The following is a 16,655-nucleotide window of genomic DNA, read 5'->3' as shown; positions in this document are numbered from 1 at the left end:
CTGAAGCCATGTTGCCTGATGTAATATCATTTTCCTGACAAAAGGGAGAAAAAAAATCCTCTGGGAACATCAAACAAATTGGAGTGACATAGAATAGATTAACATGGTTACTATAAATTAGCAAGAGAGGAAAAGATGAAGGGGGAGCGCTTTCTTGTTCATACAGCAATTTCATTGCTGTGTAGGAATATAATTGCAAATGCAGTCAATATTGTGTCTGAAAAATATTTTTCATTCACCAACCAAACAACATAACACATAGGAAATAAATGACATCCTTCGTACGAAACACAAACATGAAACAGAAATAACAATCGTAACATTTTCTAATCAAACAAGTGCATTTTTAGCTGATTGGTTCAGTTGGAATTCTTGTATTTCCTTGATTAAAAGCATGACATTGAGATGAGAAGATCCACCATCTTCTACAGCTCTTTTTGCCATTTCTCCAAGCTCCCTAGCTCTTTTTCTAATCTTGTTTCCTTCTTTCTCCTTGTCCATCACCTTTTTAATGGCATCCGTCACTGCATTGTTGCTCACTTGGGCTCCAAACTTCTCTTCTTCCCCCAAATGCACAATTGCCTGAGATCCAACACCCACAGCTATATTCAATACATGTTCTAATAACTTCTCATTAAGAAACTGCTCGGCGAATAAAGGCCATGTGATCAAAGGTACACCAGCACTAATCCCTTCAACAGTTGAATTCCAACCACAATGAGTCAAGAACCCACCAACTACAGGGTGTGATAGAATTACTACTTGTGGTGACCAACCGCGTATCAAAAGCCCTCTTTCTTTTGTTCTTTCCTCAAATCCATTTTTCGATATCCACTCCTCTATTGGTGCTTGTCCTTCCCCTGTTTTTATGACTAAAATGAATGGATAACCTGATGCTTCCAGGCCTAAAGCAAGCTCCACAAATTGTTCTACTGTAATACGACCAAGGCTCCCAAAACATGCATACACAACAGTCTCTGGCTCCCAAGAATCAAGCCATTTCTTCAAAATGTCCTCTTTGTCAAATGATCCCTTATTCCCTCTCTGAACTTTATCAAGATTGTCATTGTTACAAAGAGATAAAGGTCCAATGCACCAAACTCTACCAGCTTTAAGTCTTCGGAATTTGTCTACATACCTTTGTTCCAACTCCTCGAAAGTATTGATCACAACCCCATATGCTCTTTTTTCAGCTGCTCTTATTTTGTCACGAATATCTTGTATGGAAACTGCTCCTGCTGGATTGAAATGGGGAGGCAGCTGAGCTTTAGTGACTTCAATTCTATCTGGCAAATCAGGTATGACAAAAGTCCCTGATTCAGGAATTTTGTTTTGATCCCTCAAGATGTACATAGTATGCATACACATTTGAGTGAAACAACTCATTCCATCAAAAACAATTCTTGGAATCTGAAACTTATCAGCTGTATCAGCTGTCCAAGCAACATACGCATCAGAAATAATGCAACTCGGTTTAGGCTTCATATCTTCAAGTAATTTCTCAGTCTGTTCTTGCAGCATATCAATTGCAGCAAAGAACTGTCTTCGATAGTTCAGACCAGGCACATCATTATGGTTTTCACACCCCTCTGGAAGTCCTGCTTCCTTACCTTTAAACTGGAGCTCCACTACCCGAATGAGGAGTCCAGAACGAATGGCACGATCAATTGCTGCAGTGAATCTGGCGGCATTTAGAGCTGTCGTGACTAACGTGACTGTCACTCCTTGCTGCGCTAACAATTTGGCCATGTCCGCCAGCGGTATAAGGTGACTTGCAGAAAGTAAAGGAATCACAACAAAGTTTAGCTCTGCCAATGCTGGCACTGTTGTCATCTTTACTCAGTAAGAACTGAAAAAGCTATAGTTTGTTGAGTAGTTTTGCTCCTTCACGTTTTTTCAAAAAATGAGCACTTTTGATTTCCATCAAACTCTAGCAGTTAAATTTAAGTGCAAATTCTACACCTCAGAAAACTCTTCACCACATATTTGTGAAGAGTTAATTAAGGTTATTATGTCATTTAGACGCTCGTGACATGATAAAAAAATTGGTTATTATGTCATATTGTCATTTATATGATGATAAAGTTAGGGAAGAAAGGAGCAAAATGAAAAATAAGAAAAAGACAGGGCCCAATAACAGTCAGAATTTTGTGTCACATGTGTAGAGGTGAGAGAAATCCAATAATTGCCACCATGCCAGGCAGTACATTTCATTTTAGAAGGGGACTTGCTGTATCAAAGCGTGTCCTTTCCTTTTTATGTGTATTTACTATGACAGCTAATCAATTTTGTCTACATTATGCATCAGATCAATTATTGAGTCATGGTAATGAAGGAAAAAAAGATATTTGAAAAAAAATCGTTTCTCCCTCATCTGTAATGAAGAGGAGAATTTTTTGTGCTTATATTCATTGCTATGCCATTTGAGTTCGTTGGAGTTCTGTGATTTGTATGGCCGCGGTTATAATTCCTTAAGACCACACAAGTAACTTGTGGGCTCTAACTAATTGTTAAACAACATAAACTGATTTGTTAAATTACTACATTAAACCCTATCTGATAACACTTAATAATTCTCAAAGAAGTACATTCCATACTACTTGTGCATTTTCATTTTAAGATTTGTTGAGTTGGAATTCTTGTATTTCTTTGATTAGAAGTGTTAAACTAAGATGAGAAGATCCATCATTTTCTATTGCATTTTTTGCAATTTGTCCAACTTCTTTCGCTCTTTTTCTCCTATCATTTCCTTCTTTCTCTTTGTCCATCACCTTTTTAATTGCTTTAGTCACTTCTTCTTTGTTCACTTGGACTTCAGGCTTCTCTTCCTCTCCCAAATGCATAACTCCTTGAGATCCAACACTCACACCTGTTTTTAAGACATGTACTAAGAATCTCTCATTCAGAAACTGCTCGGAAAATAAAGGCCAAGTGATCATAGGCACACTAGCAGCGATCCCCTCAAGGGTCGAATTCCAACCACAATGAGTCAAGAACCCTCCAATTGCAGGGTGTGATAGGATCAATACTTGTGGTGCCCAGCCACAGATCAAAAGCCCTCTTTCTTTTGTTCTTGTCTCAAATCTATTTTTCGATATCCAGTCCTCTATTGGTGCTTGTCCTTCCCCTGCTTTTATGACTAAAATGAATGGACAACCTGATTCTTCCAGGCCTAAAGCTAGCTCCACAAATTGTACAATTGTAATACGGCCGAGACTCCCAAGACAGGCATACACAACAGACTCAGGCTGCCAAGAATCAAGCCATTTATTTAAACTGTCCTCCTTGTCAAATGACGTCTTATTCCCTCTCTGAGCTTTATCTAGATTGTCATTGTTACAGAGACACGAAGGTCCAATACACCAAACTCTTCCATCTTTAAGTTTTCGGAATTCATCAACGTACCTTTGTTCCAACTCCTCGAAAGTATTGATTACAACCCCATAGGCTCTTATTTCAGCTGCTCGTATTTTGTCTCGAATATCTTGTATGCAATGTGTTCCTGGATTGAATGCTCCAGGCAGCTGACATTTAGTTACCTCAATTCTATCTGGCAAATCAGGGATGACAAAAGGCCCTGATTCAGGAATTTCACTTTGACCCTTCATGATGTACAAATTGTGCATACATAATTGAGTGAAACAACTCATTCCATCAAAAATAATTCTTGGAATCTGAAACTTATCAGCTGTCTCAGTTGTCCAAGCAATATGAGTATCACAAATAATGCAACTTGGCTTAGGCTTCATCTCTTCAAGCAATTTTTCAGCTTGGTCTTGTAGCATATCAATTGCAGCAAAGAAATTTCTTCGAAAGGCTAGAGCTGGTAGAAGATCCGCACTTTCACATCCCTCGGGCAGTCCTGCTTCCTTAGCTGGAAACTGGAGTTCAAGTACCCGAATGAGGAGTCCAGAACTGATGGCACGATCAATTACTGCAGTGAATCGGATAGCATTGAGGGGAATCATGACTAAAGTGACAGTCACGCCTCTCCATGCTAACAATTTTGCCATGTCCACCATGGGTATGATGTGACTTGCAGCAAGTAATGGTATCAAAACAAAGTTTAACTCTTGCTCTGTAACCATCTTTAATATGATATAGTTGCAAATGAAGAAAGATTAAATGTGCTTTTATATTATATTAGTAGTGTTACTACTTTTTAAGGTTATGATGTAAGGGCTTACATCTGCATATTAAATTAATCTTGTAGCCTCAAGTATAGCAGTCCATTAAGGCACTTTTAGCAATTATTCAAGTAATTAAGAAAATCTGACCATATGCAACTCGACATTTCATGTGATAAAGTCAGCTAACTATCTTATAGTCTCTGTTTCATCTGTACATGACAGCTAATCAATTTTGTCATTCAAGTCTAAGCTGACATTCACAGTTTCAATCGTCCAATAAAAGATCGACTTTTGTAAGATGTAACTTTAAGTTCGATAACTTATACTATGATTAAAAATATTACTAAATTTTTTGGCTAGGCGCATTATGAGACAACAGTTCCTTTTTATATGGCAATACAGTCACCAATCACTTAATTATACTTTATATATAACTCATTGTTGAAAGTTGAAACTGGCAAAGTTAATCTATAACTGTTTCTTGTTTTATTCGGGTACCTCATAGTCATAGAACAAAAGTGCAAACATGAACAAAAGTAATGGGAATCTTAGTAGTTCAGTTGATTGGTTGTCTGAATTTTCACCTGTGAGGGTTTGATTCTCCACTTTCTAATTCCCTCCCCAATTCCCCTTCCGCTACTAAAAACATAAAAATCAAACAAGTACATTGCATACTTGTTCATAGTCATTTTAAGCTATTTGGTTAAGTTGAATTCTTGTACTTCTTTGATTAGCAGTGTCAAACTGAGATGAGAAGATCCACCTCCTTCTATAGTTTTTTTTGCCATTTCTCCAACTTCTTTGGCTCTTATTCTCCTATTATTTCCTTCTTTCTCTTTGTCCATCACTTCTTTTATGGCTTTCGTCACTTCTTCTTTGGTCACTTGGACTTCATATTTCTCTTCCTCACCGAGATGCACAACTTCCTGAGATCCAACACTCACGCCCGTCTTCAAGACATGTACTAAAAATCTCTCGTTTAAGAACTGCTCTGCGAATAAAGGCCAAGTGATCATAGGCACACCAGCACTAATCCCTTCAAGGGACGAATTCCAACCACAATGAGTCAAGAACCCACCAATTGCAGGGTGCGATAGAATTACTACTTGTGGTGCCCATCCCCGGATCAAAAGTCCTCTCTCTTTTGTTCTTTCTTCAAATCCATTTTCCGATATCCAATCCTCTATTGGTGCTTGTCTTTCCCCAGATTTTACGACTAAAATAAACGGATAACCTGATGCTTCCAGGCCTAAAGCCAGTTCCACAAATTGTACAACTGTGATATGACTAAGGCTTCCCAAACACGCATACACAACAGACTCAGGCTGACATGAATCAAGCCATTTCTTCAAACGTTCCTCTTCGTCAAATGATGTCTTATTCCCTCTCTGCGCTTTATCTAGACTCTCATTGTTACAGAGAGACAAAGGCCCAATACACCAAACTCTACCATTTTTAAGTTTTCGGAATTCATCAACATAATTTTCTTCCAACTCCGCGAAAGTATTGATTAAAACCCCATAGGAACTTATTTCAGCTGCTCGTATTTTGTCTCGAAAATCTTGCACGTTAAGTGACGAGGGATTAAACGCTCCAGGTAGCTGAACTTTGGTTACTTCAATTCTATCAGGCAAATCAGGGATCACAAAATGCCCTGATTCAGGGATTCTGTTTTGATCCTTCATGATATACAAATTATGCATACACAATTGATTGAAACAACTCATTCCATCAAAAATAATTCTCGGAATCTGAAACTTATCAGCTGTCTCAGCTGTCCAAGCAATATACATATCGGAAATAATGCAACTCGGCTTAGGCTTCATCTCTTGAAGCAATTTTTCAGCTTCGTCTTGTAGCATATCAATTGCAGTAAAGAAATTTCTTCGATGATCTAGACCGGGTAGAAGATCGACACTTTCACATCCCTCTGGCAATCCGGCTTCCTTGGCAGGAAATCGGAGATGAAGTACCCGAATGAGGAGTCCAGAATCGATGGCGCGATCAATTACTGCAGTAAATCGGATAGCATTGAGAGGCGTCATGACTAAAGTGACAATCACGCCTCTTTGTGCTAACAATTTGGCAATGTCTACCATGGGTATGATGTGACTTACAGCAAGTAATGGTATCAAAACAAAGTTTAGCTCTTCTAATCTTGACTCAGAAGCCATTTTTAGTGTTAGAACTTAACTGAAAGATGTGTAGTGTTGAATGATTTTTAGTTGCAAATGAAGAAAGAAGAAAGGTGCTTTTATATAAGTATTCTCTTCGTCCAGTATAGACATTGACATATTCCTTACAACGCAGTAAATATTCGCGCACTACATTTTTAATTGTCGTGTTATACATTTTAAAAGATAATTTTATTAATTTTTAAAGTTATATAATAATATTTTAAATAAATATTCAAAAACTATATGAAAAATATTATAAAATTATATTTTTTTTACATATTAATATAATAAAAAAATACATCATAAAATGTTAGTTGTGTCTTATAAATTAAAATATCAAATTAGTCAAATTAACTTTCTATAATATTGAATTTATTATACTCAAATATGATATAGTAAAATTGTCTTTCTATATACTTCCTTCATGCACTTTTAGTTGTCAACAGTGGCGGACCTATGTAGTCCCTTATGGGTGCTGAAGCACCCACTACCTTTTGTGTCAACATTCTTATTTATGTATAAATTTTAGAAATGTATTGAAACTGAGCACCCATTATATGTAGCATTTTCCGAGCTAAAAATAGTTGAGCACCCATGATACAAAATTTCTGGATCCGCCACTGGTTATCAATTGTCATAGTTTACTTTTTTAGAGTCGGATGATAAGAATTTTGACTAACATTTTACGATATATTTTATTTATCATATTGATATGTAAAATATTACTATTTATAATATTTTTCGTACAATTTTTACATATCTACATTTTTTGTTTAAATATCAAATTATATTGTTTGTTTAAATATCAAATTAATGTAATATAGTTAAACTTTAAAAATTAATTAATGTTAAGGTTATGATGTAAGGGCTTACATATGCACTAAACTCATCTGCATATGGGCTTCAGCTGCACAATTGATTGTTATTGTCTTGTAGCCTCACGTGTAGCTGTCCATTGGGGATGGCGGCTACAGCCTACAGCTTATAAAATTAAGTTTCACTGTAAAAACAATAAATCATTTTTTATTTATTCTAACATGATACAATATTTTATTCTTAGACAGATATCAAATTCACGTTCCAAGTCCTAAGAAGATTTATTTGTACTATGATTTGAATGACTTGATAGTATGCAAATTTATTTATCCCAATAGCGTATAGATTTAAATCTCTATAAAAAAAAAGAAGAGAAAACAATGAAATTTAGTATGAATAAAAATTGTGAGTGTGTGTTTATTCACCCAGGAGGGATGAGTTGACTTGTGGTACATAAAATACAGGAAACCATTAAAGGGGTTTTTGTAAAAAAAAAAAAAAGATGTTTAGAATTTCATTTAGGGAGAAGAATTTGGGAGGGAAAACAAAATTGTAAGAAACAAAGTAAAATCAAAACATTGAGTAAATTGAAAAGAAATGAGAAGAAAAAGGGAAGTAACTAAGAAGTTTAAAAGGAAATAAAAGAGATGAATGAACGACCCGGTCTAAAACACTAGGGCTTTCACTCTTTTGGTCGGAGTCTCGGAGTAACGCAAGCAAATTCCTTGTCCCCGGTGTTGTAAGTGCCGACAGGTATATACAACAAATTAATGCAATTTTTATTTTACGTGATTTAATAAAATAAACACATGTTAATTAATTATGGTTAAGTAAAATAAACTATAAATTTAAACACATTGACATGCAAGTATTGACTTGGTGTATATAATTGGTGCGGGTAAGTTTTACCCAGTGATGACCCCAAAACTATCCTATATTTTTGAGTTTCGTACTTGAAATATTAAAAATGCAAATTTCCTACCTGAATTATCACTATATTGAAATAGTATAAGTGTTTTTTATCCTTAAATTATTATCATTAAATGTAAGAAAAATCATATTTTTGAAAAACCTAATTAAAATAAAGAGCATCACATTATTTATATATACACCCTCCATTCATATTAGTTGATCATTTTCCTATGCATGCATATTAAGAAATCATAAATAAGTAGATCAGTTTACTACCTCACCTCTTAAAACCTTCTAGTGGATTTTACAAACAAATGTAAATACTTTCAAAAAGAATTAATTGCAAAATGGACAAGTATTAGAAACAACTAAAAAAGGAAATGTGGACAACTAATTAAGGACAAAGAGGGAGTAAGAAAAATGTAATTAATGTTGTCTTGATTTAGTAAGATAGACACTAGACAATTATTTTTAGTAAGACTAATACTTCCTCCATCCAACACTAGTTGTCCACTATACTATTTTGGAATGTTCAACAATACTTATTTATTTTATGAAATCAATAGATAATTTTATTCCTAGTTATGAATTTATCCTTATCATTAATTGTAGTTATTTATCTATTATATTTTTCAAGACATTATATTTAAAAAGTGATATAGTAAAATTAATATTTTTATTTGTAATTTTTTAAAAAGCATACAACATTAATAGTGAACGAATTAGACGGATGGGCTGAGTGTGGGACGGTGGGAGTATTAAATACGATTAATACAAAATTCTTGACTTTGGTAGTTCAAGTGAGCTAATTATTAACCATTCCCCCTTAGGAAGGAAACATTCCGAATCTCAAGACAAATCTAGTCTTTATTCCAATAAAACTCGACGCCGAAAAAATGTACGAATACACACCTTTGCAATTAAACTGAAAACAGATCTAGAGTTGAAAAGGACAGGACAGTAATTTTATCCAAGTAATATTCCCTTCATTCTTTAGGCCTTTAAATACCCAAAGAATTCCCTTTTATGTCACTTCTGTTTACATTTTATTCTTAGTATTTTTACCCTTGAGTTGAGTTTTTTTATCTTTTTCACTCCGCCATGGATGATGACTCTAGCTCGTCAAATCAGTCTTGTGAAAGAAATGAAACAGTAAGATCAAGGTGGAACCCAAAACCGGAACAAATAGTAATACTTGAATCCATCTTTAATAGTGGGATGGTAAATCCTCAAAAAGACGAGACAGTTAGAATCAGGAAAATGCTGGAGCAATTTGGAGCCGTTGGAGATGCAAACGTATTCTATTGGTTCCAAAATCGGCGGTCGAGGTCTCGCCGTCGTCAACGACAAATTCAAGCGAGCCTTAGTGCTGCCAGTAACAGTATTGAAGAACAATCTGCAAGGTCTAGTAGTGGCGGTGCAATTCAGTTTCGGACTAATTTTGTCCCCTCATCTGTTTCTTCTTCTTCGCTTGGAGGAGTTGTGGGAAATGCAAATGATGGCCTCTTCCCCTTTTCTGGTCCAATGGAAATTGATCAAAACTCTTCTATCACCTCAATTTTGTGCTCACCAACAGACAATTCTAACTTGAATTGCTCTTCCTCAGGTTCCAAAGATCATTTATGCAACACTGATTTAAATTACAAGTAGCTAGAATTATTGTTGTTGTTGTTATTGTTGTTACTTTAGCTTAGTTTGTTCATGTTTGAATTTGATAAAACACTTTATTCTCTACTATTAATGAGAACTAATAGAAGATATTGTTACGAGATTTGTGAAGTAGAATGATCAAGTTGGAGACATATTTATCAAATTTAGGCAAGGATCGAGTTAGTATATACCTAACAAACTCAACATATGCACCGACTTGAGGGGGAGTGATATTCATAATAGGACAGTAGGCATGCACGGAAGATTATATTCACTGGGAAAATTCTGTTATTCTATTTGTTTCTCATTACTGTACGCCCAGTAATTCATATTGTAGCTTCTTTCTCTACTTTTGTATTTGATCTTCTGCTCATTAACTCTTCTTTTTCACTTATTGCATCCAAAGTACTGTAGCTGCATACTGTTTTGCTAGTTAGTTATGTTTCAGCACAGGTTACTGAAGTAGTATGACTCATACTGTTACAGGGTTTATCACAGTTTTTATTAATGGAGTAGCAGCACAGGTGCCCAGAGGGCCACTTGACATGAAGGCTATGTTCGGCCCCGAAGACTTAGTCTTGTATCACTCCTCTGGGGTGCCACTTCCAGTTAATGAATATGGTTTTGTTGTTCAGAGTTTGCAGCATGGTGAAAGCTATTTCCTGGTAAGCTCTCATCAACTTCCACAGGTAGCGGGTGGGACGGTGTCAAATACGACATGAATTACTGCAGGTGCGTGCCCAAGCTGGCCTAGAGACCTTTCTTATAAAAAAAAAACAAATGTATAGGTTGATGTCAGTGGTTGATTGATTTCTCATATTCTCTTTAATGCTTGTCCATGTATTTTACTATACACATGTTAGTGCATTATATATTACTGTAACGACTCTTGTTAAGTCGCGGTCAATTATAACACTTATTGGACAATGTAGTTGAGACATGAAGCATAACAATGTTATCCCTTATGGGCACTTCAAGAAGCACACTGATATCCGTGTGAAGACCTGGTTCAATCAACCAGCACGCAAGCAGAGGAGAAGAATTGGTATATAATTCTGGTTTTCTTGTTTTAATTTTGCTCTCATATACGCAGTATGGCGAACAAGTTGCTGATTATTTTTTGTTTAATCCAATTGCAGCAAGGCAAGAGATGGCTGTGAAGATTCCACCCCCCCCCAAAACAACTGCTGGAGCTCTCCACCCTGTTGTCCATGGTCAGACACTCAAATACAACATGAAAGTTAGGTCTGGTAGAGGATTTTCCCTTGAGGAACTTCAGGTTTGTTTGATTGAGTTTTATGGCTTAATTTTCCATAAAGTTAACTGTGAGATGAGCATGTTCTGAGTATGAACTGCCAGGCTGCAGGCATCCCTAAGAAACTGGTTTCAATAAATGGTATTGTTGTTGATCATCCTTGCAGGAATCGATTACTTGAGGGGATTTAAGCTGATGTCTTGAAAACCTACAAGGCCAATTTCATTAGTTGTCTTAATCAAGGTAAGATAAGTAGTTGCTAGTAATTGGAAACATAATTGTGAATATGTGAAGTGTTTTCCCTGTTCGTTTCCTAATTGTTGCAACTGCATTCAGGTTGGTGATTCTACCCTGTCGAGGGATTGACTACAGCAACTCAAGTTCATTTGTGCCTACATGCCTGTTGCGTGTGAGAAGCCATCTGTAGATCTTATCAAGATTACCAAGGAGATGAAGCCATTCAATGCCTATAGCAAGCTACGTGTGGAGCGGGCGAATGAGAATCACATTGGTGCTAGGATGTAGAGCGCTGCCCTCAAATTACAATTCCTTTTTGCTGTTCTAATAATAACATGCTCTAGTCTTTAAAGAACAAAGCACAAAAGCTCTCACAGCAGATTTGGATGTTTTCAATCAGAAATATATTTGACAGAAGAACTTCTATACAGGTAGAGGCAGAGTAAGGAATTCAAATAAGAGAATTAAAAAATAAATAAATTATGCCAATGAGATTTAACAATATATATATTAATTTGAATTATTTTAGTTTTTATCCCGCAACAACAATAATTGACCTCAATTATTGACTAAGGACATGTAAAATCTCTCTAATTAATATTGTTGTTATCATCAAATATTACATTATTTTGTAAAGGTATTATTAAGTGATAGAAGTGTTTTCGAGGTTTAATGAAGCCATATGGAATTAAGTGAACCCATTTTCATAAATGACATTTATAAATTTAAGGTCATGATTAGTGATCTCGGTTGCCGCAAGTTTGTTTAATTATTTGGATGAAAATGATACATGTCAAGAGGTTCAGTGTTTAGTAGAAATTGTGGATAATATTAGAGATAACAATGTTGATGATGAAGTTGAAGACGATACAATAGCTTTAGAATCTGTTATGCGTAAGGAAACACTTATCGCATTTAGAATTTTTCACAATTTTTTTGCAGAGAATATAACACTAGAACTTTTAGATGCAATAAGAAAAGTGAGAGATGAGTTTTAACTAGATTTGAATTTTTTTAAAAAAAACACTATAATCATATTTCACTAAATTGTCTTGAATATTTTTCTAATTTTAAAGAATTATTAATTTATATTTATATATCTTATTATATTATCGAAATTGATGGAGAAATGTTTTTTATCTTAAAAATATTATTAATTTATCGAGTGTTAAGTTAGAAAGTTTCTATTTCGCTATTTTAGGGATAAATTTGACCATTTAAGAATTGGTGATACAATTAGTGGAGTATCCATTAAAAGGAAACTATCATGACTGACCGTTGCTAATATCATTCTCTCTTCCATCTATCTTTGAAAAAAATCATGCAAAAATTTTCCATCAAATTAATCATCGTTTAGTGAATATCCTGGATATTGAGGAATATACAGAGAGACATTTCGGAAAATTTCGGAAATCGGCCTGATTCCATCTGTTCGAAGAAAAAGAAGAATCCCAAAAGAATAATTTATCTTGTTGCTTTTATGAAAATTGATCTCAAATAACAGCCAAAAATGGCGGCGCCATTGAGCCAAAACTTTAACGAAACGAGCAAAGAGAGATTGATTCCCAAATATTCAGAGTATGGATTGGATCCATCATTTTACGTCGAACGCGAAGGATTTTGGCGTCGATTATGCAATAGAATTAAGAAATCATGCAGTAATGTTAAACACGGTTCGATCAAGGCAATTGATATGGGTCGTAAGGACCCTCGAAAGGTCATTTTTGCTGCTAAAATGGGTTTAGCTCTTTCCCTTGTTTCGGTTATCATTTTCTTCAAAGAGCCCTTATCCTATATTGGTACATATTCCATTTGGGCCATCCTCACTGTTGTCGTCGTATTCGAGTTCAGCATAGGTATATTCAAATTTTTGTTTCACATTCCAATTATTTAGTATTTGGATAAAATGAGAGTTATGTTAAATATCGTCGTGTTCAAGTAATTAGAGGCAAATGAGCCTAAATAGAACCAAATGATTAAATGATGATAAAGCTTATGGCCAACCTGAACTACTTGGGATTGAGATCCAGATAGTTAAAGCGGATTTGTATTGATTATGGTATTTAATATGTGCTCGTATTTAAATTATTTAGTATTGGAATGAAACAAGTCCTGATAGAGGAGAGTGTTCATGGATTTATATGGATAATCCTAACTAGTTTGGGATTGAGGCATGGTTAATTTATAACTCATGTTTACGCACAAGGGTAGTAAACAGTTATCATGAAATTGATGATACACTTTAACTGTCCATTGTTCTTTTATATAAATGTATGTTGATATTTTTTTATTTTGATAAGTAACATTTGTTTATTTTTAGTGGATGAGTGTTCGTAGCTGATATCCATAATCTAATTGATTTATAAAAAATGCTAGGTGCGACACTCAGCAAAGGATTCAACAGGGCTTTGGGGACATTGTCTGCCGCAGGACTAGCTGTAGGCATTGCTGAATTATCTGTTATGGCTGGAGAATGGCAGGAGGTTGTGATTGTGGTCAGCATTTTTGTTTCAGGTCTCATTTGAATTCTCGAATTTTACATCAAGAATATCTTTGAAATTTTACTTTGCCTTATTCATGATGTGTGAGAAACTTCAGGCACATAGGGTTCAATTTTATTTCAAAACGTAGCAGTTGAACTGTTGAAGTGCCAATCTTTCTATTCATTTAAGAAGAGGGATTTCTTGCTGCTGCGAGTAGAACTATAAGATCAGGCTAGAGAGGAAAAGGAAGTAGAGAAGTCTAAGAATCAGTCGCGAATCTTCTCCATAACCACTTTTACTAAGACTTACAACATACCAGAGAAGCACCAACTAGAATTACCTACCACCTATTTCTTCTCTTATGCATAACCATTAAATGGACAATCCAATAACACGAATAATGCATAATATAAAATTGAAAGCAGGTTTGTCAAGGTGAATTGCTGCATATGTTTGAGACTAATACATATCTGATTTTTACCTGTCACTTCCTCTCCTTGTACTTGTGTGCAGCTTTGGTCTTATTACTTTTCTCTTTTGATTTTCAGGTTTTCTTGCAACTTACTTGAAATTGTATCCTGCAATGAAGCAATATGAATATGGATTTCGGGTGTTCTTGTTGACATATTGTATTGTGCTGGTATCGGGAACTTCACATTTTTTTCACGCAGCTGTTTCGCGATTGTTGCTAATTGGAGTTGGTGCTGGTGTCTGTTTGCTTATAAATGTTGGCCTCTACCCTATTTGGGCTGGTGAAGATTTGCACAAATTGGTGGTAAAGAATTTTAAACGTGTTTCTACTTCTTTAGAAGGTGAGGAAATATTCTTCAATTTGTCTTTGAATTTTCTACCTCCAGGCTACTGCAGAACTGAATACCTGTAACGCTTCTTGTTAGGTTGTGTCAATGGATATTTGCAATGTCTTGAATATGATCGGATACCATCAAAAATTCTTGTTTACCAGGCCTCTGATGACCCTGTGTATAGTGGATACAGGGCCGCTTTGGAGTCAACAAGCCAAGAGGATTCTCTGGTACACATATATTTTCATTGGCAATCACAGCTGGTAACTTTTGGGATATTACACTATTTCTTTTATTACTAATTTTCAATATTCCTGGTGCAGCTAACTTTTGCTGAATGGGAACCCCCTCATGGCCGTTACAAGATGTTCAATTATCCGTGGGCTGATTATGTTAAAGTCAGTGGTGCATTGAGGCATTGCGCTTTCATGGTCATGGCTATGCATAGCTGTATTCTTTCAGAAATACAGGTAAAGCTTCAATCTTCAACTCCTTCATAACACTTGTACATCAATTATCAAACTGTCATCCTATTTTATTGCAGATGCATTTAAAATCATGGACTTGTTTGAATTAGGTGATTCATTTTTACTACTAAAAACATGTGTTTTTATACTTTTATCTATTCCAAATATAGATTCTTCGGAATAAATAAACATAAAAAAAATGCCAGTCTACTCATTGAGGTGTCTGAGAAAATGATTTATAGACTTTAGGCTTCATGGTTTCATATTAATTTATGCAATTTTTCCTTTTGTAGGCAGCATCTGATTTGAGGCAAATCTTCTGCAAGGAGATCCAGAGAGTTGGGATTGAAGGAGCTAAAGTATTACAACATCTTGGAGACAAAGTTGAAAAAATGGAGAAACTTAGCCCTAGAGACCTTCTCGAAGAAGTTCATGAGGCTGCCGAGGATCTACAACTGTTGATTGACCAAAAATCTTATCTTTTGGTTCAGGTGGAGAACTGGGAAAATGCAAAACAAGCTAACCAGTTTGAAGATCCTGAACATATTCAGGAACTGAAAGACAATGAACCTAAAGGCATTGGGATAAACTCCCTTAGTGAAGCAGGTCTCAATCTAAGGTCTGCTCATACATTGAAACACATGGATACTTATAATCGAAATTCAAGTATGAATATTTCTGCTGCACAAATGTCTTCCTCTGGAAATGTGTTCAATCAGATGGTGTGGCCTTCACGACTTTCAATTCTTGGAGATGTGATTTTAAATGAACGTGAAGTACGTACATTTGAAAGTGCATGTCCATTGTCATTGTCCACTTTTACTTCCTTGTTAATTGAGTTTGTTGCAAGACTTCAAAATCTTGTAAATGCATTTCAACAGCTTAGTGAGAAGGCAAAATTTAAGGAACCCGTAGATGCAGCTGGTGCAGAGGAGGCAGCTAACTTGTAGAAATTAAGTCGATCTCTTTTTTAAGAAAACTCAGTGTCACAAGTTCTATTTGTGCTAATGCTCATCATGAAGATGCTATAAGCAGCACATCACTTAGGTAAGTATATACTCAGTATGAAAACTGTTCTTAGGAAATGGATTTTTTGTTCTGCAGCAAGGCAAGGAATTCCAGGGTTCGAGATCACAGAAAACCGATTTGTTCAGCCAAACTAGTGAATTATTGTAGATGTGATTATAGTAGTAATGCAGCTAGACATGAGACCTGGCCTCTTTTTCCAGATTCCAAAGAGTTATTGTTTCATAAATAACTTAAGTCCAGTTGGGACCTTTTCTTATGTATATTAGTATTAAAGCTGTAAGGCTTTGATGAATTGTGACTAAACATTATCTGGAAACTGAAGTGTTGTTATACATGAACTACAGATATTAAATTGCTTATCAGATATTCACCTGAAAGTTTCGAAACCTTTTATAGAAATTTGAAACATCTTAAAAAATCATAAGCAAAAATGATCTGTTTTCCTTCCAAATACCTAATGTTGACAAAATTTTCTTTTTCTTAACAAGTAATCAGTATTGTCGTTTCAAGGTAAAATCTCATAAAAGCAACTCAAATATGCGTCAACCATATTTTTTCAGGTTCATTAAAAAATCATAAATATAAAATACAGTTTACTAAGTTACTCTCCCTTAATAAGAGTATATTGATTATTTCCCCTAAATACGGTGCATTCTTCTTTAATATTAAAAATCAACTTTAATCTTGTGACAATTA

The 16,655-nt window shown here is 35.2% G+C and overlaps 5 protein-coding genes across 6 annotated transcripts; 2 read left to right on the top strand and 3 right to left on the bottom strand.

Annotated features, from left to right (window-relative positions):
• Window positions 1-210: 210 nt before the first annotated feature.
• On the bottom strand, window positions 211-2,040 carry LOC125874536 (UDP-glycosyltransferase 73C2-like). The gene has a single exon (XM_049555437.1). It carries the CDS (start codon window positions 1,831-1,833, stop codon window positions 331-333), a length of 1,503 nt encoding a protein of 500 aa, XP_049411394.1. The 5' UTR covers window positions 1,834-2,040; the 3' UTR covers window positions 211-330.
• Window positions 2,041-2,579: 539 nt separating this feature from the next.
• On the bottom strand, window positions 2,580-4,136 carry LOC125874538 (UDP-glycosyltransferase 73C3-like). The gene has a single exon (XM_049555439.1). The coding sequence runs from the start codon at window positions 4,086-4,088 to the stop codon at window positions 2,616-2,618; it is 1,473 nt and encodes a 490-aa protein (XP_049411396.1). The 5' UTR covers window positions 4,089-4,136; the 3' UTR covers window positions 2,580-2,615.
• A 428-nt stretch (window positions 4,137-4,564) lies between these two features.
• Window positions 4,565-6,366, bottom strand: LOC125874537 (UDP-glycosyltransferase 73C3-like). Its single transcript, XM_049555438.1, has one exon. The coding sequence runs from the start codon at window positions 6,302-6,304 to the stop codon at window positions 4,826-4,828; it is 1,479 nt and encodes a 492-aa protein (XP_049411395.1). The 5' UTR covers window positions 6,305-6,366; the 3' UTR covers window positions 4,565-4,825.
• A 2,615-nt stretch (window positions 6,367-8,981) lies between these two features.
• Window positions 8,982-10,847, top strand: LOC125873385 (WUSCHEL-related homeobox 11-like). 2 transcript variants are annotated; one of them, XM_049554321.1, is made up of 4 exons: window positions 8,984-9,641; window positions 10,172-10,350; window positions 10,618-10,730; window positions 10,825-10,847. In XM_049554321.1, the coding sequence occupies exons 1-3, from the start codon at window positions 9,137-9,139 to the stop codon at window positions 10,633-10,635; spliced, it is 702 nt and encodes a 233-aa protein (XP_049410278.1). In that variant the 5' UTR covers window positions 8,984-9,136; the 3' UTR covers window positions 10,636-10,730; window positions 10,825-10,847. The 2 variants fall into 2 exon arrangements, with proteins under 2 accessions (XP_049410277.1, XP_049410278.1); XM_049554320.1 differs by lacking the exons at window positions 10,618-10,730; window positions 10,825-10,847 and having other exon boundaries at window positions 8,982-9,641; window positions 10,172-10,611.
• A 1,593-nt stretch (window positions 10,848-12,440) lies between these two features.
• LOC125873257 (aluminum-activated malate transporter 4-like) lies at window positions 12,441-16,287 on the top strand. The gene is made up of 6 exons (XM_049554156.1): window positions 12,441-13,033; window positions 13,554-13,691; window positions 14,209-14,472; window positions 14,557-14,693; window positions 14,787-14,933; window positions 15,224-16,287. Exons 1-6 carry the CDS (start codon window positions 12,688-12,690, stop codon window positions 15,878-15,880), a joined length of 1,689 nt encoding a protein of 562 aa, XP_049410113.1. The 5' UTR covers window positions 12,441-12,687; the 3' UTR covers window positions 15,881-16,287.
• Window positions 16,288-16,655: the final 368 nt, after the last annotated feature.

Source organism: Solanum stenotomum, chromosome 8 (genome assembly GCF_019186545.1).
Source record: "Solanum stenotomum isolate F172 chromosome 8, ASM1918654v1, whole genome shotgun sequence".
Taxonomy (NCBI): Eukaryota; Viridiplantae; Streptophyta; class Magnoliopsida; order Solanales; family Solanaceae; genus Solanum; species Solanum stenotomum.
The sequence above is the reverse complement of the archived record's forward strand: the minus strand, read 5'-3'. Positions and strand labels throughout refer to the sequence as shown.

Bases quoted from the DNA above. Each gene is read 5' to 3' on its own strand.
- LOC125874536 (XM_049555437.1), bottom strand. From the start codon at position 1,833: ATGACAACAGTGCCAGCATTGGCAGAGCTAAACTTTGTTGTGATTCCT.
- LOC125874538 (XM_049555439.1), bottom strand. From the start codon at position 4,088: ATGGTTACAGAGCAAGAGTTAAACTTTGTTTTGATACCATTACTTGCT.
- LOC125874537 (XM_049555438.1), bottom strand. From the start codon at position 6,304: ATGGCTTCTGAGTCAAGATTAGAAGAGCTAAACTTTGTTTTGATACCA.
- LOC125873385 (XM_049554320.1), top strand. From the start codon at position 9,137: ATGGATGATGACTCTAGCTCGTCAAATCAGTCTTGTGAAAGAAATGAA. The intron at 9,642-10,171 runs GTTCCAAAGATC...ATACTGTTACAG, and splicing joins CTTGAATTGCTCTTCCTCAG to GGTTTATCACAGTTTTTATT.
- LOC125873257 (XM_049554156.1), top strand. From the start codon at position 12,688: ATGGCGGCGCCATTGAGCCAAAACTTTAACGAAACGAGCAAAGAGAGA. The intron at 13,692-14,208 runs GTCTCATTTGAA...TTTGATTTTCAG, and splicing joins GGTCAGCATTTTTGTTTCAG to GTTTTCTTGCAACTTACTTG. The intron at 14,473-14,556 runs GTGAGGAAATAT...GCTTCTTGTTAG, and splicing joins TGTTTCTACTTCTTTAGAAG to GTTGTGTCAATGGATATTTG.